General features: G+C 39.3%; 1 protein-coding gene across 1 annotated transcript in view; it reads left to right on the top strand.

The window, feature by feature from the left end:
- scai (suppressor of cancer cell invasion) overlaps window positions 1-11,497 on the top strand; it is a 42,609-nt gene extending 31,112 nt beyond the window's left edge. The window contains exons 9-17 of the mRNA XM_033646816.2: window positions 2,431-2,532; window positions 4,744-4,845; window positions 5,301-5,379; window positions 6,214-6,313; window positions 6,553-6,634; window positions 7,798-7,870; window positions 8,468-8,641; window positions 9,127-9,227; window positions 11,144-11,497. Of these exons, the coding sequence (XP_033502707.1) occupies window positions 2,431-2,532; window positions 4,744-4,845; window positions 5,301-5,379; window positions 6,214-6,313; window positions 6,553-6,634; window positions 7,798-7,870; window positions 8,468-8,641; window positions 9,127-9,227; window positions 11,144-11,290 (960 nt within the window). The 3' untranslated portion in view covers window positions 11,291-11,497. The remainder of the gene's footprint in view (window positions 1-2,430; window positions 2,533-4,743; window positions 4,846-5,300; window positions 5,380-6,213; window positions 6,314-6,552; window positions 6,635-7,797; window positions 7,871-8,467; window positions 8,642-9,126; window positions 9,228-11,143) is intronic.
- Window positions 11,498-15,566: the final 4,069 nt, after the last annotated feature.

Below are 15,566 nucleotides of genomic sequence, written 5' to 3'. Positions count from 1 at the left end.
GGCTTAATTTTTCTATTGCAAATCACTGTCTGACATTAAGGTGAGGCAGGCATGTAGCGTACATTTAAACTGATATTGATTTTTTTTTTTTTTTTTAGGTGGCTAAAATACATTTTGTTGCTGACCCGTCTACAGCAGTAGATTCTTAAGCCCCTTTGTTGGACTACACTCCCAACCCCACTTCATAAAAATTGAACTATCCCTTTAATGTTTACATCTTACTCTGACACGAGCACAAGCCTCTCGTCCATGATCAGACACAAGCTTCCTTTTGCGCTGGATACAGGTGGTATTCATTAGATTGAAACATAAAGTTTACAACATATGTTTATGCTTAGGGTTAAGTCAGTCTGACTCATACTGACTTGAACACTTGAACAAGCGAACCTCACAAATGAGTAAGAGTATTAAGTAAGTAAGAGGTTTAGGGTAACAACACCAAAGGGTTCTTGCAGGAGGCCAAATGTTTTATCGTCAGCTTTTTACGTGCTTCTCTGTCCTCCATCTGACACACAGATCTACATTTTCAACCTGATCATGACAGCAACACTAACATAACACTATGGGGAAGCAAAGTGTTGATCTACGATTTCTGGTCATTGGCCTCCTACCAGAGCAAAATCCTGAAAAGGTTTCTAATTTTAATCACACACTAAAGGGATAGTTTGGATTTTTTGAAGTGGCTTTGTATGATGTACTTATCCATAGTCAGTGTATTACACGCAATAGATGGCAGTCCACAAGCACAGGAGAGCCAAATAGGAAGCAAAGCAATGCACTGCTGTGGACGGGGACAGCAGCATAACGTGTTTTAGGCGCTTGAAAGAAGTTTAGTTTACGAAATCTATATGTGTACGCTATATTGAGAGTATTTTTACTGCTTTACCATTCTGTCAGACAGCCTGTTATGATGGGTGAGCCATCAACGGCTACAGTTCCTCATCTATACTTTTGTCAAAGCCACAAGACTCCATTGACAAAAACAGTAATTTTGGCCTGCTGGACATGAATCTGCTTGTCTACTGCTGTCTTGATCAGTTAGTTTGTTTGTATTATTGTGTGACTTTGGTGAGTCTGAACTAATTCTTTTGAGCACCAAAGTCACACAATTACACAAACAAGACTAAACAGTCAAGGCAGCGGTAGACCAGCGGCTTCTGTGTTCAGTTTTGTTCAATCACTGTTTTTCTCAGTGGAGTCAGAGAGCAATCTAACTACTTTATTTCCCTGTCAGAATCGCTGTTTGACAGCAAGGTAAAGCAATGGAAATATTCTAAATATAGTATACCCCTAAACTGATATTGAATTCATTAAATACATTTTACTGCTGTTCCCGTCCACAGCAGTACATTCCTTAGCTTCCATGTTGGACTCCAGCCTGCTTCTTTAAACTGGCAGCATGCTGACTGACATGTACTGTATGTAATATACTAACTATGGATAAGTACCTTGTACAACTTCACTTTTAAAGATCCATACTATCCCTTTAATGTTTTTTAATACAAGTCCATCTGGAGAATTGAACACGTCCGTCAGAGGTAGGAACTCTAACACTAAGGGTAAGCTCTATCACATGTCCTCCACATCCACGACAGATTTGCCCCTACATTAGTTAATGAAGACCTGGTAATACAATATAGGTGTTTCTGCTTAGTGGCCAAGATAGACAAGAGAGAAACTGTGAAACATCTAAGGTAAAGTACTATTAGTACTATTAGTACTATTAAAGTGAAGGCTTTTCATCCCCATACACTCTATGATAATGTACTGTAAACATAACTTCATTTATCACAGTAAACATTTAGTTTAAGTGACAAGTTGCTTTTCCAGGTTTTTCCTGGTTCATGCAGCAGCTCTTTCTCTATGAATCTTCTTCAGTTTTTGCCCCTCAGCTCTTTTAGCTGGTTGTGGAAGTGAAGCTCAGCAAGCATGTGCTCAGGGCTTTAGGGTTAACAAATCTGTATATGTCTTGACAGTGTAACTAAACTTAAAAATGTTCTTTCACATTTGGGAAGTACCACCTTACTAGTACTATCTCTGTGTCAAATGTGTACTGTTTGTTTCCCTAGAACACAGTGAAGTGTTATTTTACTGTTTCAACATTTAAGACAAGTCCCTCGTCACTACGCTCAGTGTGTCTGATCTGACTCATTTATCCTTTCAGAACTGCGTAAGGTAATTGCAGTAACAAACAAGTCTTCATCTCCTGTTTTGACATATCCTACTAGTACTTGCAGTGCCCTCTACTGGCTATAGTACCTGACTGACCAAAGAACTAAAATACCTATAAAATCAACCTGCAAACACTTTTATGTGTACTGAAAAACATGACCTTTGTATCATCTGTGAAACTACAATGTCTAAAATACTAACTCCCCACGAGTCTCCCAATGGTAAGGTTATGTTAGTGTTGTTTTCTTTCTTTTTTAGGTGAAGTTCAGTGAGTTAACCATCGATATGTTCCGCATGCTTCAAGCTTTGGAGAGGGAACCTGTAAACTTGGCCACACAGACCTCCAAACAAGGAACGCTGGTGGGTGTTATGCCTGAAGAGTAGAGTGGTGGAGTGTTTTTGTTGTTGTTGTTGTTGTTTTAGCACATTTTTATTATTAATAATGCATACAATTTCAATTTCACATATACACATATTTTACATTTATCAACCTCTCCTCCAAACACACCCCAAATCCATCTGAAAACTCCCCTCCCCTAAACGGTACATGTAACACAACAAAGTAGTAGTTCGCAAGCATGGTGGCATATCATAAAGAAACAAAACATACAGTTAAATATATATTTGAATAATAATACCGACAACAAAGCCTCTTTCAGCATTGAACCATCATTTCTTGGTCTAGGAAGTGCCTTCCAGAAAATATTTTTATTTTTGGTCCCACACAGTCAAATATGATTATGATGATGATATATGATGAAATGTACCAGTTTTACCTTTAGACCAGTATGTCCGGTATTCTTTAGGTAGAAGATTAAGTATTACCTTTTGCCAATCTAGGAGTGTCGGTGGCTTATTTGAAATCCATTTCAGTAATATACCTTTGTGTGCAGCATATATTAACACACTCAGAAAATTTTCTTCCCTCCAGATGTATATTTTTTCTTGAACGCCAAATTTAACTTTCAAACAACTTTAACCCAGAAATTCTGAAAATGTACACATGTCCATATAGTATGTATGAAACTATCAACCTCCTTTTCAATTCTCGGAATATTAGCACATAAAAAACAATTTTCTTTGAGTGAAGTTATTAATTATTTGGGGACACTACACTGTGTAAGAGTGAATTTACTGAATATGCCCATGTTAAGCAAAAGCACATTTTTTCCAAACTATGCATTGTGGTATAACCAACAGGAGACTGTTGATGTGTAAAGTGAATTTGGGGACACTAGACTTTATAAATTTGGGGACACTAGACTTTATAACTGAGTGAAGTCATTGAATATTTTTGTAGAATCTCTTTGCGGTGTTGCACTTTGTGGAAGGACCCTGAGCACTCAATGTTTTTTTTTTTTAATCCAGTTAGAGGATGGCTAGTTTTGATGAAATGAAGCTCATTGTCTCAGTTGGAAAGAGGCGTCATTTATGTTCAACAATGTTTCACTTATGAGTTATTTCACTGGGTTGTTCAAATCTTTGAATATCTTTCCAACTGCTTTAGGCAGGCAGCTGCTGTCCCCTCTTCCCTGTACTGCTTACTGGCACTGAACCTTTTAGAGGTACAGAGTACCAGAGTTTACCAGCTTCCATTCACCCCTGGTTATAAGTTGATATGGCAAAGAAATACACTGAAGCTCACAGCTACTCAGAACATTATGAAATACACACAGCACGGCATGCTTCTCTCACAGCCTGCTCCCAGCAGAGCCCTAAAGCTCTGCCCCCACCTCTGCACAAAGCCACAGAGCGCTACTCGCGTTTTTATTCAGAATTTATCAATATTGGAGGTGTCATGGATCCACACAGCACCAAATTTGAAAATGCACATCATTGGGTCCCCACTCCCCAGTAATACATCTGCTAATACATCTGTGAAGTAGATCAAATGAACAGTTCTTGAGGTATGCAAAGGACAACCAGACAGACAGACAGAAATTCCTTTCTGTATGGTTAGATATCCAGAGACTTAATTTAATTTATCAATAACATTGATGGCTGAGGCAAAAGATATTTTCGGTTGTGTGATAAACAGTAAAACATCGTCCGCATATAATGACATCCTATGTTGTTTTCGAGTGACATACCATGAATATTGGGATGGGGTCTGATAGCTTCCGCTAGCGGTTCAATTGCAGTTGCATGTAACAAAGGCAACAGGGGGCACCCTTGTCGTGTGGCCTTTCCCTTACCATTTGTGACAACAGCCCCTAACAGATTGTGGTATAACAACTTATTCAGAGCAGAATATTCCAAGCAAGGCAACTGTAAACATGTTATGTCTCATACATGATGCAGTCTGTCTCAGGGCCAATCAGTAGCAAATACCTGTATGTCACCATGTTTTCGCCTGTAATCGCAGCCCTGTAATTATGCTATAAGTGTGTGCTGAGTGAGATACTTCATTCTTTCAAGAGTTGCGTCATTCCCCACGGGTATCTCTTAGGTTGACAAACATGATGAACTAATGAAGACATAATTGCCTCCTAGAAGTCTGGTTACCCTGCCATACTTAAAGTAAGCTGGACGTCAGTACAAATAGTTATTATATAAAATATTTTTCCACAGGAACCCAATGAGAAGCCAGCTAAAAGAGAAAACCCTCACAAGTATTTGCTGTACAAGCCAACATTCAGCCAACTTTTTACTTTCCTGTCTGCATCTTTTAAGGTCAGTATTCACTTAAATCAAAGCCTTTCTGGGTTAAATACCGCTGAAGTTAATGGTCTATTATTACACATGCAGTATCACCAAGGTAATATCAAATGTACAGTATCTGTCATCCTCCAGGATTACAAGTGTTGTTTGACATTGTTGCTATTTAGATTCTCACCTTTCCACTGCAATATTTGTGTGACATCCAAATGTTTTCCAGTGATTTTCTCATTTTAATGAGAGAACATTGATTGGTGTCACAGGGTCACAATCCCACTTACTGACTGGGGGAGATTTTCATATCTGGACCCATATTTGGTCAGATTTTCTCTTCTCTGCACCCCCTACCCATTATTCTATTTTAGTTTAACCTAATAATTTCATGTCAGCATGCAAATCACATGTAGCACTCACATCTAACCCTGTATCTTTGCTACACTGTCTTTTTCCGCCATCGCCCTAATTTTCAGGAACTGCCTGCCAACAGCGTTCTGCTTGTCTACCTGTCAGCTACTGGAGTCTTCCCTACTGGCCATTCAGATTATGAAGGTATTAAAGCCCATGTTTTCTTTCTAATATCATATGGAATTTTAATGGAATATGGACATGCCACCAAACTGTTTAAATTGTTAGGTTTTTTTTTAATTTTTGAAAATAATTATTGATTAATTTACAACATATCTTATGATACATTGGCAACCTAACAGGCAAAGGCTGTCTAAACATGGGCGTTGTCTTATTGTATTATCTTAGTTTAGCACTGAGCCTCTTAGGGTGCTTTCACACCTGTAGTTGGGTTCATGCTAACCAATGTAGTGTGGAGCTGCAGTGAAAGCTATGATCTCAGTCATACTTCTACTGTTATTATACACATATGACTATTGTCACACATGTATACTGCCAGATATTAATACATACTTTCAACATATTGTACCACAGTAGCCAGAACTATAACTATAATATTATTACTTTCAATAATGTTGTTGTAAGCTACTGTCATTACCTGCATCTCTCTCTCTCTCTGTCTCATTGTGTCATATGGATTACTGTTAATTTATTATGCTGATCTGTTCTGTACGACATCTATTGCACGTCTGTCCGTCCTGGAAGAGGGATCCCTCCTCAGTTGCTCTTCCTGAGGTTTCTACCGTTTTTTTTCCCCGTTAAAGGGTTTTTTTGGGGGAGTTTTTCCTTATCCGCTGCGAGGGTCATAAGGACAGAGGGATGTCGTATGCTGTAAAGCCCTGTGAGGCAAATTGTGATTTGTGATATTGGGCTTTATAAATAAAATTGATTGATTGAATTGATTGATCTCTATGTCACAGTCACTCATGCCTTTTCAAATTAAAGAAGTTGAGCTTTATCTTTGAACATTTCCTGTAGGACCATACGATTTTGGAGGAGTGCTCACAAATACAAACCGCGATGTGGTGAACGGAGAGACGGTGCAGAAGAGGAATCAGGCTCAGAAAGAAATGCACTGGTGATTATTGATCTAATGTATTTATTATACCTAACCCAAGAGGAAAATCAGTTTGCTTGTTGTGACTAATGACAAATCACATTTATCTGACTCAGTCAGATGTTTGATGGCTGCCCACTCTTAATGTTAATCACAAGTGTAGAATCTCTTACCATGTGTTCAGCAGTGCAGAAACTCACCATAGATTTGCTGCGATAGAAATGTAGGTTCCTGACATTTACTTGTTTGTTATGTTGCAGCCTTCATCCAGGAGATTTATTCCCTTTCACCCGGAAGCCACTTTTTGTCATTGTGGATTCTTCAAACAGCACAGCCTACAAGGTATGTAAATAGGTTAAGCTTCCTGGAAAAAAAAACCCAAAACCACACACATCCATATCAGAAGTTTTCAAACTGTGAGGAAGAGTTGAAGAGGCAACATGGAGGGAGAGACGTAAGGCAGAGACACTGTGTGAGATGACAAGAATAGGTGCATGCAGGTGTCCTAAACACAACAGGAAGTTAGTTATTGTAGTCTGACTGCCAATTTTGCTACTCACCAACAGAGTCAGCATTTGCAGCAGTGGCTGTGACACACAGGCAGTGTTTCCCCTAGTTTTACAGCTTAAAGGAATCATGGTGTTCATGTGTTTCTTTTAACAGCAGCAGTAAATATAACAACTGAACAATTATTTGAACTGTACATTGAACTAAACATCGAAACGTATCTTCTTCACCATCTTGACCACCCTGGGAGTGTTTAAAAAAAACGCAGATATTTTTGTTGCTTTTCAGGTGGTTATATATTTTCCTAGCTGGTGTGTGTGTGTGTGTGTGTGTGTGTGTGTGTGTGTGTTTGTGTGGGCTGAGTACAGAGAGCAGAGGAGAATTACAAACGTGCAACCATATAGAAACAGAAATGACATGCTTGGAGTCACCAATCAACTGATTAGATTTTAGTGGTCATAGGTCAAGGTTGCTGTGACCTTGCATGCATCTCATTCTCGTGAACACGGCACAAATGAACGAATGTCATATGTCACTCTGACCTCACAAAACATGTTTTTTGGCCGTAACTCAAAAATTTATATGTGTATTATGACAAAATTTCACACAAATGTCAAAATACTGAAGTGAAGACATTTTATATCCAAAAGGTCAAAGGTCAGCTCCACTGTGACATGGTAATGTTCTACAAAAAAACTTTCCTGCGCATTACTCAATATCATATCTCACGAGCCGAACGGGAGACAGTTTTTCAGACACTGACATGATGTGTGTAAAGCATCCAGGTTTTTCACAGGCATGGATGTAAATAGTAAATACAACTAAATAGCTGTTTCTGCATACAACAGCAAGCTGGCAATACTAGTTTTTAGTTGCTCTGAATGTTTATTGATGGGTGGGGGGATATTAAAACCTGATGTGTACATGATATGATCACACTGCGAATGTATATTCTTATAATTAATGTGGCTTTTTCTGTCTTTTGTTTCTCCTAATAGCATTTCACAAATCTGTTTGGCCAGCCTCTGGTGTGCTTACTATCACCTACAGTATATCCCAAGAGTGTGCAAGGTGTGTGTCACTGTAGACCAACAGTTCATTTAATGATAAGTCTGTTGATATTCTATATTTTGTTATGTGTTAATCTGTCTCTCAGTGCTTTCTGACCTCCCTACCCTCTCGGTAGCACTCAGCCCCAAGCCCACTACTTGAGACATTTTTAAAAACTGGCCACAGCCACAGCTGGTCACTGTAGTTTTTGTAAAACATTACTCAAACAGGAGGAAGTAGTGCCTTTGTTGGGGACAATTTTCAGCTTTGTGTGTGTGTGTGTATGTGTGTATATATATATATATACATATAGGTGTGTGTATGTATATATGCATGTGTACTGTGTACTTTTTGCATAGAAAATGCAGAAATGTGGGATTTAGAAGTCAGTCCTTCTGATATCTGTTAACCTAAATCTTAGATATTTAGGTTTTTAAAATGTATGTATTTTATGATATACTCAGATTTTTAGGTTGATTCTATTAAATGTAATTGTTAAAGTTAGTGAGCTGCTTCTTTCACAAGGTTTTTGGGCTCCATGTATATGTGAACATGGAGAGAGAATGTGTCTCATGTTCTCACTTGTTATCTGTGCCATGTCTCTGCTCACCTGTTTAGATCAGTCTCAGCGTGGGAGTCTCTTCACTTTGTTCCTCTACAGCCCACTCCTGGCTTTCTCCTCTGTTTGTGGCTTAAACAGCGTGCAGCGAGGCCTGTGGGAAAGGGCTCAAGAATTTCTTCGTAAGGTCTACCGAGACATCGGGCAGCTGATAACTCGATCACGGACCATAGGTAGCACATCTTTCGTAATTTTCATAACCTACTAACAGACATAAAAGAATAGAGTGGACATGGTCAAGGGTCAAGTCTCTGTAACCTCATCTGTGTCATTCTTGTGAACGTGATATCTCAATAATACCTTGAGGGAATTTTTTCAAATTTGGCACAAACGTCAAACCCAAAAAGTCAAAGGTCAACTTCACTGTGACATTATAATGTTCTTCATAAAACACTTTTCTGGCCATTATTAACAGGAGGAGAGACATTCGGTCAGATATTGAAATTGGTGACACTAATCTTGGGTGTCCACCTTGAAACTGTGCTGATTGTATAGATCTTCTGTGCTGTCAGGGGGACAATGGGTGTGAAACATCCATGTTTTCACAGACACGGATGTAAACTGGAAGAGAAACTTGACTGGTGCATGGAGGCATACAACTGCGAGGTGATCAGTCTAGTTTAAGCTCTTTAAGCATTTTTTTTCACTGTCTCCACAGATCAAGCCTTTTTGCAATTCTTTGGTGACGAGTTCCTTCGGCTGCTGCTGATCCGCTTTGTGTTCTGCTCAGCTGCACTGAGATTGCATAAACTCTTCCGGGTAAGTCATCGCTGCTGTAGTTTCATAAGGATGTTGCCATGTTTATTTGAAGACTAATAATGCATCGTATGGTTAAGAGCCCCGCACTCAGTCTTGTGCTCTTGAGCATTAATACGCACCATCAGGCACACAGCGAAGTGTGTCCCACTTCTGAAAAATGCCAACACACAATATACTTAACCCACACTCGATGCACACTTCAGAGCATCTTTTCAGAGATAAGTGTAACCCACAATTCATCACAGTCTACTGCACTACATTGCATAGTTGCTACTGGTAATACACCTACAAGCTGATTTGCTGATCACCATCACTCTATAAGAATGTCATAAAGAAATTAAAGTTAAGTATTTATCCTGCTTTAGAATTTTAAAGGCAAAGGTTAGATTTTTTTGAGAGCACATCCTGTGATCTGTGTGGTAAAATACTGAAACAAAGTAATTTCATTTTATTCATTTGGCCTGTAGGTTTGGTTTTTATGGGTGTTTATCACTTAAAATCTGTCCTACTCATACATGATTTTCATAAATTAGAATAACAGTCTAATGACATTGTTAGTATAATTTTTATCTTGCATATCGTATCATCTATACTTTTCTAATTATGTTGATGATTTTAAGAAATTATTTCCTTAAGAATACTATAGTAAAGGTATGCCAGTACAAAATCAGTGCTTTTCTTTCGTCAACGTCATAGTTGCCAAGTATCCTTTCTTACTTTGTTCATTAAGATTTGCATTATTTCAAATGGGTTTGTTAAAGGAACCTAAAACTTGATTTGGAAACATGTTTTTTACCACCATAGAAAACCATAGTGATTCACTGTGCAAAGCATTTGATGTTACAGAAAATATGACTACAGTTCCCTAGACTTTTCTTTCACAAGTCCAGCTCCTAGAACAGTATTGATATTTCAGTTTGATGCAGATAAAATCAGGGCCCACAGAAACAACAAAGCCTTGAAACATAAACTGCTTTGACGATACCAAGTATTGTACACAGTGTAAAGATAACATGGGAATCTCACAGCCTTAAAGTAAATATTTGAGCTATTTAACCCCCCAACAATCAGCTCTTTGTGTCCAGTTGTGTGTTCAGAACATGAATTTCAGGCTAAGGTGCGGCACACAAACATCACTTTTCTTCCTCTCTTGGAATCAGCCTCTAGGAAGGTCTGTGATGAAAAATCCAGCCAAATGTGCAAGTTTTACCTGTAGTACACTTAACCGAAGTTTCCGGGGCAGCATTTCCAGCATGTTTGGGGCTTTCTCCCTTGCAACCAAACCATGCTGCATGAACTGTTTTAAAATGAGCCATTAAAGCCCTGTAAATGTAAATGTTCCACCTTAAAAGTTGCCAGCAGTCAGCCCAGTGAATTAAGTTATTTTTTTCTCAGACTACAGCTGCTGCGAGAGGCAGCAAAACATCCTTTAATTTTATAGTTATAGTTTACTAATGTATGTATGACTTGCCATGGTATGAAAAGTGGTTACATAAGCCTCAAAACCAGCCATTACTCAGCCCTGAACAAGAATGACCATTTTCTACAGACCAATCAACGGACTGCAGTGTCTTTAGTTCCACATTTTATTATCAGATCTGTGTGCTAGGTACCCTAACAGAGGAGTGACCAAAAATGGGGACGGTTAGGAATGGTTCCATTGGTACCATCCACAACTTTCCACAGTGGAAACGGGAAAAAAATGCGTACCGAACTGAACTGTACCATACCGTACCGTACCGGAATCTTTGGGTGGAAACGGGGCTTAAGAGACCTCCATCCACAGCGAAGCACTGAACTATTCATGTGAGCCAGTGATGATAGAAAAAAACTTTTTTGAATTAATAGTATTTCTTTAAAGCATGTTTTTTTGTCATATATGCCAGAGTCAGAGGTGATTGATGTTGTGTTTGCAGGAGTCCCAGAGCTTCCCAGAGTCGTACCCTGAGCTCCCTAAACAGGACACAGTTGAGAGTAGCCTTCTACAGAAGCATATTTTGGAGCTGGCGACCATGCTGGACGTGCAGAGCCTATTTTGGGATGATCCACTGGAAGCCTACTAACATCTCCACACAGGGCAAAATGGCATACGTGTACATACAGACTCAACTGCCAGAGCCCTCACCGTTGTCTCTCTGTTTTTGTTTTTTGTTCTTGTTTTTTACAGGTAAAGAAAAAAACTGATTCTGCACATACACATTCATGTCCTGCATTTAACTGTTACCTGTGGAAGCAAATGTAGTGCAACATTAAATTGTTCACATAGATAAGTCAGAGAGTTTAATATAGTATCAATTCCCCATTTTGAGTGTCAGCGGGTTGCCTCATAAATATAAGTATCACGTAAGACATAAGAGTAAACAAACAAGTGAGACGCCGCAGATAACATTTTTACTCACCAGTCCCCATCCAAATGCAACAGCTGCAGCCCCAAACTGTATTCTTCATATCAGATATTTGTCGTCAGTCTTGGTTTTGTGTTTTTTTTAATGATATTTATCATTGTTTATTAGAGTGCAGGTTGTGTGAGCCTTAAGGATAGAGAATGGAGAAATCCTGGGCAGCTTCCAGGTGTGACCTTATCTATCTATCAAAGCAGGGTGGTGAACACAGAGAGAGAGAACACAGTGCTAAGCATCAATAAATATTCAAAACAAACATAATGTTAGCACATAATTCGCACACTGGGTTGGAATTTGAAAGAGTTCACCAAAAGTGTTATAAATGGTATTGCCAAACAGTGCTTGCAGTTTAACAGCTCAAGTTGTAGCAGGCTGAGGTGCATGAGGTCATGTTCGTTTATAGGTCTTATTAGTTGTAAAGATATCACACTACTTTGTGGCATTAACCAGCAATCCATCCAGTACCTTTAATCGACCATTGTTTTGGCTTTGTGCGTTTATGAAAGTGGCCGTTATTGCTTTTCCATATCACTGTGCTGTGTTTGCATGCAAAAAGGCAAAGAAATGTACCCATTATGCTGTTTTATTCACGGAGAACGGCCACCAGCTTCAAGGCTTTAAAAAGGGTTGTAGAATTTAAAATGGCATGGGGTTGGGAAGTAAATGGAGCCTGTGCATGTTTTACAGGGGCCTGCACATTTGTAGCTGTGTCAACAAAAGACAATCTAGTTTGTTAATAGAAGAGATGAAGGAAGCTAGCGTGATATGCACACCAACGTTTTTTCACTAACAGCATGCTCCAGTCCATTTATTACTTAAGACCTAGACACACCAAACCCACCGCAGCAATTAAAGCTGACTGTTCTGTCGCCTCACGTCACCTGTGTCTTGGCCTACAAGGCTGCTGCCAACGTTAAAACAGCACTTACGTTCTGCACCTGTGTGAGAGAACATAACTCTCCACAACAGCAGACAGCCGTAGTCTGTAATCATCGTTTAAAAAGGGAAATTGGAAATTGTTATTTTTTGGAGGGAGGTTACCTTACATAGATAGGAAAGCCTAGCTTGTAATGGGAGGAGAGAGAAGGGATGATACGCAGCAAAGGGCCAGAGATGGAATTGAACTTGCAGCAAACGTCAAGGACACAGCCCCCACATATGGGGTGCCCGCTCCATCAGGTGAACTCATGGGCACTCCATCAGAAGACCGGCTTGACACTAGTTAACCAGTTAAGCGCATCAACAACTAGGCCCCCCATGTGCAGGGGCTGTGTCCTTATTCCAATTTAAGATGCTAAATCAGCTGAAAATCACTTCCACACTGTCGGCCTTTGTCAGTGTTGTTTCAGCTGACTGAACATGTTGAATCTGTGTCGGCACAGTGGAGCCCATAGGTGAATGTACTCATTCTTGTTGGCAGTTGAGCTCAACGCATGAGAAAAGAAACAGAGGTGAGGAAAGTAAACAAAGAGCTAAAGTCGAGAGGGAGTTAGACCAAATCAAACTTGTTCCGAAATTTAGCCAATGAGCTCTTAAGCAGAAACGTTTCCTGATGGCTTGTGTTGTTGTTCACTAATGAACGGTGCTCAATTCTTTCAACACTGGATTGTGTTGTTAATGTGCTAACGGCAGGGTTCCCACAGTCATGAAATTCCGGGAAAAGTTGTTTGTCAACTGTTTGTTTGTTGTGGTTTAGAATTAACAGAACATTTGGGAAGGTTTGGAATATACATTGCTCTGGCTGTCGTTTAAAATATGTATATAAAAATCCTAAAACATGACTAACACTACACAAAATGAGTTACTTGTTTATTAATGTAAAATCTAGTGTTGTGTTGTGTGACTGCTGAAACGTCACTAATAGCACGATAAACATAGACCATGATCATTACCAAGGCCGCACCCCCTTTTGGAGTATAGAATCCCACACATCAGGAGAGACACAGGAAAATGCAAAAAAAACTGTTGCATAGCAGGTTAACCAAGGCTTTCACAATGAGATTTTAGGCACATAAAATCTGTGAATATTCACTGTCAGTGTGGTAATTAGCTTAATGATGTTGGTGACAGTATACTGAAAGATGGCTAATATTAGTTTGAGTAGGAAACCATTTTTTAACAAGAAAAAAATGCATACGAACTTGTCAAAATTTCATTAAAACACGTCAAATTCCAGTGACATCCACAGGACCCTCAGTTCTCTATGCCCCAAAAAGAGGTGCGTCCTTCAGTTTTGGTGAGTTGCCTGTATGGGCCAAAATCATGAACATGGCGTAAAATATTTTTCAAAAGTTATGGAAAAGTTTTAAATATAAACTGGTAAAAATATGTGGGAACCCTGTAACTGGCTAACTAGAGTCAAGACGGTCTTCCGGTTTCCCTCTTTGAATGATGAACTAACGCCATCTTCCTGTGTGGAGTTATTTCCTCTGATGCAGAACATACGTGCTGGTTGGCCATCGGCTGTGGTCTTTGCAGTGTGTTCATGTGCAACTTTTTGTCTGAGGCACAGGCAACATGAGGAGACGCAGCAGGAGGCTTTTGGTGCCAATAGTTCTCTGAAGTTGGTTTAGTATGTCTGGGCCTTAAATGACACCAAACCTGTCTAAGTGCTGACAGTATTATCATGTTACCTGCCAGTTGCTTGAATAGAATAATATTTTTACCACCAGTCATCTTTCTCCTGCAGTCAGTTTTCTTTCCTGCCAGATGGGTTTTGTTTTTACCATTAATCCACTGCTTGAAGGGTACAGAAGCTGCCATCTTTGTCAGTTACTGACACCATAAAAAAAATCAAATTCAGTAACGAGAGAGGAAGCTAATACAACCCAGGACCTTTATCATCATTCATCCCTCTGTCTCCCAGTCATTTTAGTCTCCACTTTCAACTCTAAAAATTTCCTAGAACTCACAAATGTAATAAGAATCATTCTGCAGTGAGTCCAAGAAGTATCAGACTCTAGAACGCTTGAGCTTAGCTTTTAAAATAGCATGCGGGCTACGCCAGCCAGCACTTCCAGAGGCATTGTCATTGTGTTTTCAAACACTTCATGTAATGTTGGTTTGAGTTTTGTTATGCAGTATAAAGTAGCATTTCAGTGGACATCAGTAGTCCTCTGCCAGACTGGTGCCAGAAATAAATCCCCCATGATGTCTCACAGTACCGACATTTCTTTCCACACTCATCACAGCTGATTGCAGAATTAAGAGATGTGGTTGGTGGAGAGAAGATGTACTTGTTGATGGAATTTCCACAATCAACAGATAATTTCTTAATTTGAGACTAAATCAGTGGTTTGCAAATAACATTCAAACAATTTATTGATTTTATATTTTAGCCAGTTTCATGTTGCTGGATTGATCAGAGGGTATGTGGGTTTCTGAGTAGTTATCAGTAAAAGGCACTGCTGTAATCTTCATTTTTGTACCACTAGCAGAGATGCCCACATGGCAGTGTCTGTTAGCATGTTTCCGTGCAATACTTTGACCTTTAGAATGATATTTCAAATACCCTCTGAAATGCTAGAAAATCACTGATTTGCTGAAAACTATATTTTTAAAAGATTTTGATACCTGCTCAGACATTTGGTCAACATGAGGACTCTCCAAAACTGACCAGATTTCCACACTTTCCTGTGCCTGTCCATGGTCCCCAAATAATGAATACAAATTTTGACAAAATTTGCCCGTTGACCTTTAGTGCCATATCTAGACAAAGATGTTAGTTTGCATGCAAGATATTTCATAATCTAACAGACTGGCAATTCCTCAGATACTGAATACTGAGATACTTAATTGGTGACACTAATCTTGGGTGCCCATCTTCAAACTGTGCTGATTGTATAGATCCTCTGTGCTGTTGAGGAGATAATGGGTGTGAAGCATCCATGTTTTTACAGTCATGGATATAAACTGTAAGAGAAACTTGACTGGTGCG

Source organism: Epinephelus lanceolatus, chromosome 19 (genome assembly GCF_041903045.1).
Source record: "Epinephelus lanceolatus isolate andai-2023 chromosome 19, ASM4190304v1, whole genome shotgun sequence".
NCBI lineage: Eukaryota > Metazoa > Chordata > Actinopteri > Perciformes > Serranidae > Epinephelus > Epinephelus lanceolatus.
This window is presented reverse-complemented; position numbering and strand designations above follow the sequence as displayed.